We start from the raw sequence: 14799 nt of genomic DNA, 5'->3' as shown, positions 1-14799 counted from the left end.
AGCAGCACACAGGCCCACGCGCTGCCCAATGCTGCACTTTCAGGAATGTCCTCGTGGTGTCACTGGGTTGTATTTATCTTCCCACGCCACACAACACAGCCCTAGTGTTGGCCCAGGTACCAGACAACACAGGCGAGCTGCCCACAAGGGGAAGAACTCCCGAGGCTCCTTTCTCTGACTGACAGTTGACAATCATGCAGGGCTGGGAGACGTTCACGGCCTGGCGCCAGGTGTGGAGAGCGCCCCAGCCAGGCGGCCCTCCCGCTGCCACCCTGGGCAGGGCTTCCCCGCGGCCTTACCACTGTGAGAAACTGTGCTCCTACCTCTGACTCTCCTCTCTAAAGGTGGCCTGACATCAGGTGCAAGGTCAAAATCGAGACTTTCAAGAAGCTTCATGAAGACACCATGCTCCTTTGGTTTACCCCTCAGCATTGCAAAAGCAAGCAAGTCTGATCCAAGGTCTCCAGCAGGTCACAGTGACCCCCTATAGCTGGGAAACCACCTTGGCTGGACCACCTGGTGGGATCCGCGGAGCAGGCGGCTCTTGTAGCTCGGGTACAGCAGCCCATCCCAGCACGGCCGTTGGGGCTCACACACCTCTCTGCCTACATTTCCTCAGTGTGATGGAGACCTGGATTCCTCTCAAAATACCAAGCAAAGGCTCAAACCAGCAGGAGACTTCCAAAAATGGTACCATTGTGCCCAGAATCTCTGAGCACCTAAGCCTGGAGACCTCCCACAGCCAGGACGCTAACCAAAGCTAGACAGGCTGGGGCCCCATGCTGACCAAGGGCCTCGGCTCAGCCTACTTATCTGGTGAGATCCCCACCTCTGCATTTCTCAGTGCTCACTAAACCCCTCGCACTGCCAATCCCCTGTGGCCAGTCAGAGGGCCCAGATGGAAATGGAACACACCAAGCTAAGACAGTGCTGTTGAGACCTCCTGAGACAAAACCCTGCCTCCAAAGACCTAGTGAGAAGGGTTTTTTGTTTGTCCCCACCAACCCAAACACACTTTCAACTGCCTAAGCATGACAAGATAAACTGATTAGTTTTAGACATTCAGATCTGCTCTGCGCGCTACCGAGCACAAGGTGGGCCCGTGGCCTCTGTTCGCAGCGTGCACACCAGCGGCGGGAGAGGCCCGGGGCTTGGGCCAGCAGCATGCAGAAGGGGAAGAGGCCAAGGCCCACGGCTGTGTGTCTGTACTCAAATATAGAGATTAAAAAATGCTAAAGAGAAAGAAAGAAAGGCGAGCACACAGCTGCCGTCCCCAAACAGACCTCCCATCTGCCACCCACGGTCTGCATGTCACCTTCTCCAGGCTCATTTGTACTTCATTAACTGCCATTGACTTAACAAGATTTATGCAAATGACACCGCAGGAGCTCCCCAACTCCCACTGCAATCAAGTGATTATGTATGTACAACTCTCCACAGCAATGAAAAATTAATACGTGACAAGCCCACTCGCCGCTGAGCCGGGCTCTGGCTTTTATTTTTCTTGCTTTGCTTTTTAATTTTTATTCGAATAGACCTTATCTTGTTAGGAAGTAAAGAAACAGAACTCTCTGAACCAGTCCCCTCCAAGGCCCCGGAAAGGACAGAACAATGAGAGGTGGGCTCTGGTCCAGGAGAAAAGGAGGTAAGCCCCAGAAAGCCGGCCGGCCGTGTTCCTGAAGATAAACCTGGAGCTGGGGCGGGGACAGCGGAAGTCCTGACCCTGGACCGGCCGGCTCCCATACTGGGGAGGAGCCTGGGCTCTCACACGAAGGAGTCTAGAGTTTAAGTGAAATGGGGTTAAAATTACCCACCGCGTACGTGCAACTTGTACAGACGTGGTCCATCTGTGGGGAGAGGAGGCGTGGCTCAGAACAGGGGCCCGGCCAAGCCCAGGGCATGACCACGACGCCTGGCCTGCTGAGCCCCCAGAGCTACCCCTCTGCCATCAGGCAAGAGAGCTGGTGGGCCTGAGGACAAGGTGTCCTGCTGATGGTGAGAAGGGCAGGAACACAAAGGTGACAGACGCAGAGAGGACTGAGGGGACGGCTATTCCCACCTGAGCGCATGGGTGAGGTGGGCTGCTGTAGGCAAGCCCTTGAAGCTCCTGTTGAGGTCAGGGCTCACACATTTGATTTCTAACCCAAAACTCTGCTTCCAGAGCTCTTTGCAGGCTTCTCATCACTTGGGCAGTGGGGAGGGCTACAGGTACTGGGCAGAGGGTCCTGTGGAAGGCGGGTCCCATGCTTCCCACTGCCTGGTCAGGGCACTTGCCCCCAGGGTCCCACTCAGCACACAGCATCGCAAGCCTCCAGCCTGGAGGCTGTAGGAAAGCGCTTCACTGACGGGCACTGTTCGACTGCACAACAAACAGCTGCTGAGTTCTCATCTACGCTGGGTAGGTAGTGCCCCGTCCTCTCATTTCCACGTTGTTGAATTCATCACACTGGGCCTGAGGAACTCGGAGGCTCTCAAGTGATCTGTGCTCCTTTAGAAACATGGTGCATGCAGGCCGGTGAGATGAGCCCATAGGACCATCTACAGCCCGCAGCGTGCACGGGGGGGGCCTCTGACAGGGCGCTCTGGACACTGACTTCAAACTCCAGCGCTGCGGGAACGGGGGCATCCTTTGTGGAATCGGAGGATTCAGACAGCCTCCGGTGCCCCGATTTACAGAGGAGGAGTCTGAAGTCTGGGGCACCTGGACACCCAGAAGGAGCTAGTCTGTGTCTACACATCAGGGCACTGATGAGGGACAAGGAGCTCCCAGAGTCCAGTAGTCACCAGGAAACCAGACTGTCACTAGATTTCAGTGAGATGACGGTGAACATTCACGATCGAAAGGCTGCCACCGACTAGATTCGACTGTGTTACACTTGATGGTCGATACCAACCTGCACACAAAAGGGGAGCCCCGTCTGTGAGGATCCCCTCCACAGATGAGCAGGGTCAAGACTAAGTGAAGGCCCAAGCTCACTTGGGGCCTGGCTGACTGGCAGAGGGGCTCCTGCCCACCCAAGTCAACAGTGCACATGAACCAGGAACCGTGGAGATTTTCAATCTTCCCCACAGTCCATATCCTAGTGCCAGGTCTAGGGGTGAGAAGAAAACAGTGACCTTCCTGATTGTGAAACTCCTATAGCATAAATGTTATAGACCAGCATCACATGACGGAGAGTCAGGTTATAAATAAGGGAGCTGAAGGAAGAGACCACGTGCACAGACTGAAGGGTCCTAGCAAGCTGTGGGGGTCCCTGAGCTGACCCACACTGTCACCTGGTATGTGAACATGTGTCCTGGACACAGGCACAATGGCCTTGGTTACCACATCCAGACTGTCCTTCTCCCCACCTGGCAACTCATGGGCAGAGCCTGGTGCAAGGAGAAAGATGGGGGCACAGGCCCACTCAGTTCTGCAGCTGCTGAGGGGCTTTGCAACAGTCGTGGGCTTCTCAGGAGGCCCTGTGGACTCCTGGCCTCTGGTCTCATCCCAGGTGTGTGGCCCTGCTTACCCCTTCCTCTCCTAGGTCAGCACTCTGGACTGCCCAGCCCCCACCAAAGCTGTACCCTGTTTGTTCCAAATGAGTGAAACCTATTATTGCCGAAATGGTCCAGTTGTATTTTAGGAAAGACTCTGTCCCTCTTTAAGAGTGGCCAGTGCCCAGGTGCATTCCTAAAGGAGAAATAAATGCAAGTCCCTACAGATGAGGAGAGGGCATAGGCGATATCAACCAGAGGGCCAGAGTGGACAAGCAGTGTCCACTGGAGGCAGAACTATCATCCTGCCCACAGATTTCTTTTTCTCCTTGAGCAGAGCACACTAAATCAGTTGGCTTCCTTTAACAAACTAAAAGACGGCACTCCCAGAAGCCTCTGTGTGGGGCTGAACTCTATTCTCATTCTCCCTGGAAATAAAATGGCAAAACACACGTCACACGTGAATTCCAGTGCTTTTTACTTGCGACAAAGTGATTTAGCACTGGTTTCTGGGCTGATGGAAACCTATTTCAGGCGAGCAGCACAGGCCAAAACAAATGCTTGAATTCAAGTCCTGTTGTGTAATGAGGAAGTTTAATTAAGGCCCCACATTACAGCTGTAAATGTTCCTTTATATAATAAGGTCTAAATGAAACTGAACCTAATCAAAGTTACAATTCCTTCATTAGCAAATTACAAACAAGCGCGCACAGCTGACGCGCCGGCGAGGATTATCACAACTAATTGCCTCGTTGTCACAGGCCAGCCTGAAACAGCGTTCAGATGTCCGTCTGCGAGAGCAAATTAGGGCCACGTCGGGCTATTCCTGTGATCACAAGGGGCTCTTGTACAGCGATCTGATTTACCCGTGTCGCCTGGCGGCCAGCAGCCCAATCAAAGGCACGCTACAAAGGCAGCCTGTGAAGCCGGCCCTGCCTGGACGGGCCCTCCATATGTAGTGGGCACGCGGCACTTCATTAGATCTGTTGTCACATTTCCCTCTTCTCATTCTAATGATCCCATTTTAATACTCCCAGGAACCTCTTCTAATTGATGTCAAGTGAGTGACTTCTACATTCATCAACACCACACATCAAACAAACCCTGGCACCCGAGCCAGCGTCCTCTCGGCCGACCCGAGGTGTGTCTCCGGCGACGGGCAGGGAGGGGGACGCTGCGTACCTGTTTAATTGGGATGGCTCGGCCGCTCCCGATGCTGTCCGCGCGGCTCTCCAAGCCTTTCTTCTCTTTGTCTGGGTCGCTCCCTTTCCGAGACTGCAAGGCAAAGGAAAGTTGGCATTTGGGTGAGGGCCGCAGCTCACACGCCCGCTCTTCCCCTGCCCGCACGCTTCTGACAACAGGGACCTGGAGGCCACATCTGGCACATGTGTGTGCACACACACATCCCAGAAACAGACCCGCAAGCACTTCATCTGCACTGACTCATCATTCCAGAGAATTTCCTAAACTTTCCCCCTGACTTTTTCATTAAAAAAGAATTAAAAGATAATTTTGCAAAGAGTTCAAAATTCAATTACTAGAAACCAATGGACCATCTAGGAAAGTAACGCCCAAGAAGAAAACACATTCCAGAGCTGCAGTTAACACAGCCAAGGAGAAAAGGGGCTCCTTGCTGCTTAGTCGGAAAACAGTCTACATAAATGTATATATTTAATTAACGTCTGAATGATCTAAAAAATTCTATTAACTAGTCAGCTGAGCAATTTAAATGTGCACCCTTGATCAGCGCCAAGGTGTGGGCGGTGTTGCCTTCTCTTGCTTCTGCGTGGGTAGAAAACAGTGATTTCAAAGTTAAACTAGTGTACCATACCATTGAAAATAATAAGGGGAAAATCCCAGGAACCTCCTCCCGACAAAACGCTGGTATTTGGGAAGAGCGAGCAGCTCTGTGGGTCTGCCTCATTCCGGAGCCAATTATCTCGAAGGGAGCGTGGACACTGCAGAGCTACCCGGGGGCTGGTGGCCAGCGGGGAGGGGGCCACATGTGACCAGGGAGCCACAACCTGAGGTGCACCTTAACTTGGCCAAGACCACAAGAGCGTCCCCATCCAAGTCCCCATCTACCGATGGCGCGAGAAAGGGCGAGCGCCGTGATTTTCTGACAGATTTATTTTATTATGAGAGAAAGATCTGAGACTCGTCCTCCTTAATAACTGTGCTGACAAGTGACAACTTCACTCCATTACTTTTCAATGGGAACATTACTCACGCAATATTGAAAATGGAGAAACATTTTCATGTGCTTTTCAAATCTGAAATGATATATGAAATGGAGAGACCCGGTGGTGTCCAGTGCAGCCGTGATGGTGATAAAACCCAGTTTCAAAGGCATGTGGGATGCTGCGGCCGGTGTTCTAAAACAATGTTAAAAGGGGTGACGGCACAGGACATGAGAAAGCCAGGCCGACGGGACGGGCTCGAGATCCCAGGAGAGGCTGCTGCCAGAATTAAGTGAGAAGACAGGGAGAGGGCCCCCGTGACATCAGGCAGCGCCGGCACCTCAAAGGGCGCTCATTAGAAAATGTGCTGCTTCTGTGACCACAGGGGCTCACCGTTACTGAACACCTACTATGTGTTTGGCAGTACGTGCCTTATTTCCTTTAGGATGTTAGAAAGCTGGAATGGGACGACAGGAAAACAGGAAGCAGCCGAGGAAGACACACAGGGTTTGCCCTCTGGGATAGAAGGAAGGAGAGGTGCTCACCAATTCCTCTTCAGGAATCACAGCTATGGTCTGGGGGTTTTCTTTTCTCTTTAATTAATTCTTAAATTAATAATGTGTAATGATCTCAGATTCTTTCTTCACATTTTAATTCATACAGAAGCTGGCACTTCAGGTTTCCAGTTGTAAGATGAATTTTAAAGCTTGCAGACAGAACATTTAAAACAATTCTAGGTTGACGTACAGCATTAACAGTACTTTGGGAATTTTACGAATTCTAAATTCCTAAATCTGGAAATCCATCTTCATTATTCTCTATTAAACAGAATAATTAACAAAACAAACATTTTAAAAAAATTAACATCTTCCTCAGGGCAGCACATCTGTCCCCATAGCCACTTCTGTTCTCAGAGCAGAATCTCCCGAGCAGGAGGAAACGGCTAACTGTATTGCCAAGAACAGCTCAGAAACAAAACTAAATCCAACATCTGATCACACGCTCAGCTAGGAACTGGAACCTGGGAAGACCTCACTGCAAAAATCAAACCAAAATTTCCTGAAAACTAACATTCTGGTGAGAGTCATAAACCTAAATGCCAGCAAAGAGCTGGGCAAGCTGATGGTCAGAGGGCAGGCTGCATCTCAGGTCAACAATTACTCTGTCCAAACAGGCTATATTAATGAAATTGAAATAAAAAACTAAATTCACTGGACAAAGAATGCTGCAGCCCATGTAAATCCCCAGCGAGGTCGTCTTCTTGTCCTGCAGACGGCATCCTCCGTCACGGCTGAGATGGCTCTGGGGATGTCAGACGCAGGGGTCCTTGGTACCCACCAGTTGTCGGAGAGCTGCGTCCAGCCTGCTGCACACTACTGCGAGCATAACCAGGGTTTGTGTGCCTGGCTCAGAAGACGTGGAGACCCCGAGCGCTGAGAAAGGCCGCTCAGCTTCCACAAACGCTCAGTGCAGGTCACCTGATGATCACTTGCTTCCTTACAAAGACGTTTCATTTCCCTCAGGTGAAAGAAGCCAGGAAGAGACATGCCACCCATACCTGTGTACCTGGACAGAGCACTGCTGCAAGAGCCCTTCCTATCAAGGAGACACCACTCTCCCCTTCTCCCCAGCAAGGAAGGGCTGAGGAAGCACCTGTCACGGGCACCCAGGCTCTACAAAAACACAGCGTGCCATTCGGAACTGCCACCTGTATACAGATTGCACGTCTTGTTCCCACAGTGAGTTCTGTGAGTTGTTTACTGTTTTGCACAGTCTTGGGACACAGGCATGCTTAGCTCTGGTTAATGACACTGACAGTACACAGCAAGCTTTTGAAATACCACATCAACAACTCCATGGCTACAGTGTGAAAGGAGGCAGAGCAGTGCAGCACACCGAGTGAGGACCAAGCTAGCTTAAAACGTGAACAGAGACAACACGCAAGGGATTCAGCTGGGCTGGTCCCTGGGAGGGAGGCAGGAGACCCCATCTGGGAGGTGTCCCAGGAGGGCTTCACCCTTCTCTTGGGATTTACTTATTTCTTGACGCAGCAGCAGTGGTAGCAGCAGAAAAACGTTTGAATTTGGTGCGTTGGAAGGTGGTATGTGTGTATATTTTTTATTCTGCTATATTTGAAAACATTTTCAAATAAAATGTTTCAACCACAAGTAAAGTTGGCGCTACTGAATTGATCACTATGAGAACCCATATTACAAAACCAGGGATGAAACAGTCTTTTAGTGTTTGTTTTCTCAAAACAAAAATTTTTCAAAATGCTCAAAATATATTTTTACTCTTGATTACTAAAGTATAATTCCTACTATAAAGATCGTACATAACTAGCTACTAATACAGAGAGTTTTAATTTGTACCGTTTCATGTAAGGTACACATGATTTGTTTTTAAAAAAAGTAAATACATGCAAACAAAAAACATCTGGGAGTAGAAAATGTTAGCCCAGCCTATTCATTACACGTCTACTTTACAAAATATGTAAGAATGGTATTTGAAAAAATGGTGTGTGTACTATTTAATTAACTCTGGCCTCTTTGTAATGCACTAATAAATAAGGTGGCTGTTGCCTCTTCACTTGCATATTATACACCCAGATGCATGGATTTTTATTCACTAAGAGTGATCCCATATGGTACATGTGTCCTCCTTCTAGATACTTTTAAATAAATATACACTTTGACAATTAAGCCAAAAAAATGCCAAAGATCACCAGAGATGAAGAGTCTACCGAATCTTACATTCTTAAGAATGTGAACAAACTGGCAGCAATAAGAATTTAGTTTCTTACTTCCCAAGATCTCAAAATTGATTTGCCTTCTCTTCATTCCTTGAATGACACTGACATCTAGTGGAGTTAATCTAAGATCTTCTACTTAAAAATACTCAGTACTTGGGCATCACCGCTATCGTCACCACCTCCATCACCACAACTGTGTCAACTGAAACCCAGTCAGGGACAGGCAGACCCTGCTGGGATTTCAGCCAACTTCATCTTGGCTTCTTTTCATGACCTCCCATTTCTGTTCTCCTTAATATAGTCGGGCAGCTGGGTTTGGTTACTACAGTGGTTCACTCTCAAGCGGTCTTCCAACATTAGAAAGGAGGACAATACACACGGACCCTGCACAGGCCACAGGCAGGCCGCGATCAGTCGTCCCCCGACTCAGTCCCCACGCAGGGTGGTTCTCTCTGGTTCCTGCACTGACCACCCAGCCTGCACTCTGCCTCCCTGGCGTCCTGGATGCCCGTGTGCACACGCGCTTCCTCGTGGTCTTGCGTCAGCTGCAAGCAGGCCCTTCTCCTGAATTCTGCTCTCTCCTTTCAGTGTGCGGAGCCCCTAGCTTCCCTCCAGACCCCTCCTCCTGAATGCAGCGGACTCTGGCACAAGCCCTCCTCCTGGACTCTGAGCAGAACCAGGGCTCTGCCGCGAGCGAGGCTAAGTCAATATTTATTAACTGGGTTTATTATTTTGATTGTTCCCGTCTTAAAGTGCTCTCTATAGTCCACATGGATGATCGGTTACCCATTATAGGACAGGGTCCAAGACTCTATTTTCTGGCACAATCCAACTCCACAGCTACCCCTTTAGAGGATGGGACAAGAGTGTGCTGCTGATCTTCTTATAAGTAACTCTACTTTTTTGTTTGTTTGTTTTTTGTTGTTGGGGATCTAACCTAGGGGCGCTTCACCACTGAGCTACATCCCGACTCCTATCTATCTATCTATTTATTTATTTATCTTGAGACAGGTTTCACTATTTGCTGACAGTCTCATTAAGTTGCTGAGGCTGGCCTTGAATTTGAGATCCTCCTGCCTCAGCCTCCAGAGCTGCTGGGATTACAGGCCTGTACCACCATGCCTGGGTAAGCAGCTCTATTTTTAAAGGCATTTCCGGGATTTTTATTTCTTTCACTGAATAAAAACCAAAGACAATGAGCAGCTAAGGTGACCCTGGCGGGTGCCAGAGGCTATGTTCTCCCTCTCAGCTCCTAACAGGAGTGGCAGTGACAGACACAGAAGCTGTCTTGTCAGATGCATTCACCAGCCTGTTGAGTCCAGAGGGGATGTGCAGCCTGTCCTGTGGGGTGGCCACTTCTCACTGGACAAGGCCCTGCCCTGGGAGAGTTGGGAGGGAGCCACTGGGGCGAGTGTCCCATTCGGTGTGCGCCCACGGACACTGAAGGCCCAGCAGAGGTTCCCTGCACTGAGACACACACTGCCTCCCCTCCAGCCAGCCGTCTTACGCTACTCCCACCTGACCCCATCAGAGGTCACATACGGAACATTAGTGGTAATGATGGAACAGGGAAAGCAATGCCACAGGGCTCTTCTGCCCCACTGCACAAGTGCTACCTTCCCAGCTCAGAGAGGTTAAGTGATTTGCCTAAGTTCAAACAGCTGCCAGTCGGGGAGGCCAGGGCCTGGGCCTGCTCTCTCTGATCAGTCTGCACAGCAGCCTCTGCCAGAGCAGCCTGGAACAAGGCAATCAGCAAGGAGCAGAGAGCAGTTAAGTGGTACTGTGCAGTCAGCAGACCTTGGCGATACTGACTGTCTCAGGGCGGGAGAGGGACGAGGCATCTACCAGACTTGGCCGGCACCCGTGGCATCAAGATGGGCATCATCAAGTAAGGGAGGCAGGTGAGATACGCACTCCCAGTTCCCGTGGGGGTATTCTCTCCTTCAGTTTAAGACAGGAAACACTGAACTTCTTTGTGTCTGAGTCAGCGCCAACCAACTAAAAGGAGACAGGTTGTGATCAGAGCACTGCCTGCAGGTGGGCTGAGCTTCCTCTGTAGGTGGGGCTGGCCTGTGAGAGTCAGGAAGTTCAGGAGCACCCGGGCTGCTACTCTCCACAGGTACCTTCAGCACCTGACCCATCCACCCCATTCCCATAGAGTGACAACCCCAAATCTCTGCAGAAGTTGCCAAAAGTCCTTCAGTTGCAGAAGTGCCCTGGCTGAGAACCCCTGGTTTAAAACCTGTCATGCACAGAGCTAGTCCAGGCGGGGAGAGTGCTCCTGCCCGGTCACATGCCAGCAGCTCTGCGTGGTATTCTGGGCTCCACTGCAAGGCCTTCCAGGGTTGACTGGTGATGCCTGCGGTGTGGGCAGGATGGGGGTGGGCAGGGCAGTGTTTGTTGTCTCCTGTATTTCAGGAATTTCCTTATCTCAGTTGTCCCCAGAGCCACCCACAGGTTGGGGCCCCACCCGGGGACTCTGAGTTTCTAAATGTGAGCCTAAATACCTGATCTCCAGTTTTCAAACACTCCTAGATGACTCTCTGTGTGCTGTGAGCCCCCAGGGAGCCAAGGGCACATGGGGCTGAGAGCCAGCACTGCCCCAGCCCCGACCTGCACCCACCAAGGTAAGTCCTCAGACATGGAGAACAGGCTGGCTCCCATCTCCCATCTGAAGAAATGGGTGCATACCTTTGAGAGTGCCACACAGCTCTGTTTTGTGTAAGATGCAGACAGTGTCTCTCTAGAGACCATGAAATGCTTGTTACAAATCCAAGACACCAAGGCTCTCCATGCACACCGCTCTCCATGGAGAATTCCCATTCTACTCAGCATCCAGACCTTGGCTTCCCCCCGCTGTCTTAGATTTCCGGAGTCAATGCCATTCTCATTAACTTAGCTTGGATTCTACGACTATTACTCGACCACCAGACTACCACGTTAACAGGGACCCAGGCTCCTCGGTGTCACACTCAGGCTTCTCCCCAGGGCTGACACTCACGGTGAAGAGGTTGGACCGGCGCTTGGACTGCTTCCGCACAGGCGTGGGGGTGTTGGCAGTGGGAGGCACATCAATCCGAAGCTCCTTCTGGCTGGTGCTTGGGGTCGACGGGACAGAGGAGGAGTAGTCACTTAGGCTCCCGCCGCCATTACTTGTCTGCAATGATCAAAACCAAGGTTTCATTAAGGACACACTCCTGGAACCTAAGGTCACCACCTCAGTGGGGTCGCAGTCACCCAGTTTTCAAGTCTCGTGGGGAGACACAGGTGAGCCAGGGCGGAAGGCAGCCTTCTGTGACTTTGCCAGCTGTGCGCAGCAAGCACACAAGGCCTCATTCTAGAAATCCGCCATCTCAGAGTTGTTTTGTCTAAGAAAGTGACCAAAGGTAACAAAGCATCTATCATTAAACTTGAGCATTTCAAACAGCTAAAATGTAAGCATTTCCCTTCCCTCTGGAAAGCAAAGAGGCTAGTTAAACTAATGGATTCCCCGTTCCGTCTCTGCTCTAGAACGGGAGCAGAGGGACCTGGTTTGCTCAGCAGAACCACAAGGAACATTCTGCAGATGACATCTGGAAATCGGGTGCTGCTGGAAGATGTTTCCAGGCTCGCAGGAAGTTAAAGACGCCAACAGTACGGCGTTGACATTCCTGAGTGAGCCTTCACAGCCCACAACAGAGACCACAGGAATGGACTGCCTTCCCGGGCACTGCACCCTCTGGACCCAAGGGCCAAGAGACCACCTAGCAAGAAAGGCCAATCACAAAACCAGTGCAGGCAAAATAAAGCGACAGTATCCTGAACAGGCTTCTGCAAGTTCTTCAAAGTGACAATTATTTCATTTGCTTCCAAGTAAATAATTTAGCAAAATGTTGTTGTGTAAAGAGAGCAGTTTCTAGAGGGCCCGGGGGGAGGTGGCAATTATAAGGAATTGCGCTGCCAACTTGAGGCGTACAGTGGTTCACCCACAAGACTGACTGAGAACTGTTAACCTGCAAGTGGGCCAGGACCAACACCAGAGCACGGTGCCTTAAATCAGCAGCGGACACACTCCTGGCGCTGCCCTGGGCCAGCGTGGCTCATAATGGATTCCAGGCAGCAGGAGACAGAGCACTTTCAGGAATGACCCCTAAACCCCAGCTGGCCACGGCAGTTTCTGAAGGGAACGGGGGTCAATCACAAACACACTGCTGTTATCTCCGCAGTTGGCACGAGCCAAGCCGACTTCTGCACTGACTGCAGCCCTGTCTCCACGCTGTCCCTGGTCCCAGGTCCCCTGAGTCCCACTTCTCATCCCACCTGACATACCTGGCTGATGTGCACGGCAGACACCTGTGCAGAACAGACGGAGGAGTGGCTGGGAGAGTTAGGCAGGGACTTGCAGGGGCCGATGGACAGCTGCTGCTTCTTCCTTGTGGCAACAATCTTCTGGGCAACTGGTAGACACAGAGGCAAAAGAAGTCATCCTGAAGCTGGTGTCCAAACACAAGAGGCAGAGCCGACGAGCTGGGGACCCCGAAATCCGCAGGGCTTTCCCTCCTTCCACAGGACCTTCAGTTGGGCACCTGAACACTTCCCAGAGCTTCCCCCTGTGGCCCAGCAAGCAAGCTCTGGGCAGTGGACCCCGTGTCAGCTCCCAGGAAGCCACCTTCCTCCAGGGAGAGCTGCCCTCTGCCCATTGCTCCCTTGTGTCCTTTTCCTTCATCTGCCTGAATCGCAGAGGTATCTGTGGCCCCAGCAGCCTTCCTGGGCCATGAGGTGGTGCTGGAGATACAACCGACACTTAGTGAGGCCGGATACAGAAGGCATGGAGGGCTTCCGCCCCGGGCACACCCCCTCAGAGGACTCATGTGTGGAAACAAAAACACATTCCCACAATGTGAACTTTGCCCTAAAATAACCACTTCCCAGTTAGTTGTAGCACTGATAAGCCTAACTGGAACAGGGAGATTTCCCTAAGGCCCTTGGAACCCCAAATCCTCCTGTTCCACTGCCTGAGGGATCACTCTTAACTCCACAGGCTCTGGTGGAGGCTGATACTCAAGCACAAGCAATTATATCCAAGCTCTTTTTTATTTAAACGTATCACCTCCACACTGGAAGTTTATCTTAATCAATACAAATCTGAATCCAACCAGCCATAACTTCTCTTGGCAAATAGGCTCGCTGATAAAGCATATTGGATTTAATTGGAAAGGAAGCCGACGGTTAGAAAGCCCTTCCTGCACTGAGGGGTGTCACTGCGGGAGGAGTCCCGGGGTTCCTGTGGATGGATGTGGGCCTCGGGGAGTGGCTGCAACTGTGCTCAGTGCTACTCTCTTGGTCTGGGTTGTTCCGGCCCCCAAAGGTGCCAAAGTGGAAGGAAGGACTCCTTGCCTTTCCCTGGCCCCTGGTGATGTCCTGGAAGCAGCCCACGTGCTGCCCACAGACCATGCTCACTGATGATTTCTTTTCCAAATGAACACAATTTTAATAAGGAACTGGTCTGTCCACAGCCTGTGGTTTTCCTGTGAATGAATGATAGTATAAATATGATTAAGTAAAAGTGCAATGAATAAAAAATGGTTCAGGAGACGAAGCAGCGGCTCCATTAGTTACATCCCCCTCCAATAGGCTTCTCATCAACCTGAAAGGATGGTATCAATTAATTTATCTTCCTGCAGTGTATCGAACATAACCTTCATCAGCTAATCATGTTTAAATTACAGAGGAATATCGCAGCACTCTGTCATTTCAAAACCATTGGCGTATTGATCAGGGGTCTTTGAAGACACATATTAGAATATTTTAAAAATCATTGCATGAACTCAAAAATGGAATCTAAGATCAGCTTCCAATAGCTGCGGAACGTGTGTCACACAGGTGTACTGAGATCCCAAAGACCTTAAAGCAAATTAGCCTGAAATCAAGGCTGCCTGGGTGAGCGCTGATGCTTATCCTTTTGGAACACAGCAAAAAAGGGGCTTCTGGTACCAACTGCCCCATGTTCTGGTTCTCTGTCAGCCTCAGTGTGTGTCCACTGTGTGACCACACAGGCCACCGAACACAGGAGCGGCACATCGCCCGCAACAGGACCGGATGGGCCAGGAGAGCTTCGCAGACACTCTCCACACGTGTGTTTCACGCCAAGGCAACGTTAGAGACTTTCCACGAAAAGTCAGAAATTTCACGAAAACCCTAATTCTATGGATCTCCAAATGGAAATGAATGTTGGGTCCTCTCTACAAACAGGCTAGAAAGAAGGCGTTGGTGATCAAAAAGAACGTTTTCAAAACGATGTACAGAGCATGGGCCGTGTCCTGAGGACTAAAATCCCTTTATTACTGCTCTACCACATTAACTGCAAAAGAAAAACAACAACGACAACAACAAACCAAACAAACAAACCAC

The 14799-nt window shown here is 50.7% G+C and overlaps 1 protein-coding gene across 10 annotated transcripts in view; it reads right to left on the bottom strand.

The window, feature by feature from the left end:
- The window catches only part of Agap1 (ArfGAP with GTPase domain, ankyrin repeat and PH domain 1), a 353309-nt gene that overhangs the window by 242837 nt on the left and 95673 nt on the right, over window positions 1-14799 (bottom strand). For all 10 annotated transcript variants that reach the window (XR_007349582.1, XM_048808782.1, XM_048808781.1 and 7 more), the window contains 3 exons: window positions 12718-12845; window positions 11411-11566; window positions 4660-4752 (listed from right to left, as the gene is read on the bottom strand). Coding sequence is in view for 9 of the 10 variants with exons in the window: in XM_048808782.1 (XP_048664739.1) it covers window positions 4660-4752; window positions 11411-11566; window positions 12718-12845 (377 nt within the window). In the remaining variant the exon portion in view is untranslated. The remainder of the gene's footprint in view (window positions 1-4659; window positions 4753-11410; window positions 11567-12717; window positions 12846-14799) is intronic.

The sequence above is a fragment of the Marmota marmota genome, unplaced genomic scaffold (assembly GCF_001458135.2).
Source record: "Marmota marmota marmota unplaced genomic scaffold, marMar, whole genome shotgun sequence".
Classification (NCBI taxonomy): Eukaryota; Metazoa; Chordata; class Mammalia; order Rodentia; family Sciuridae; genus Marmota; species Marmota marmota.
Note: the sequence above shows the minus strand (reverse complement) of the source record. Positions and strands in the feature narration are given on the sequence as shown.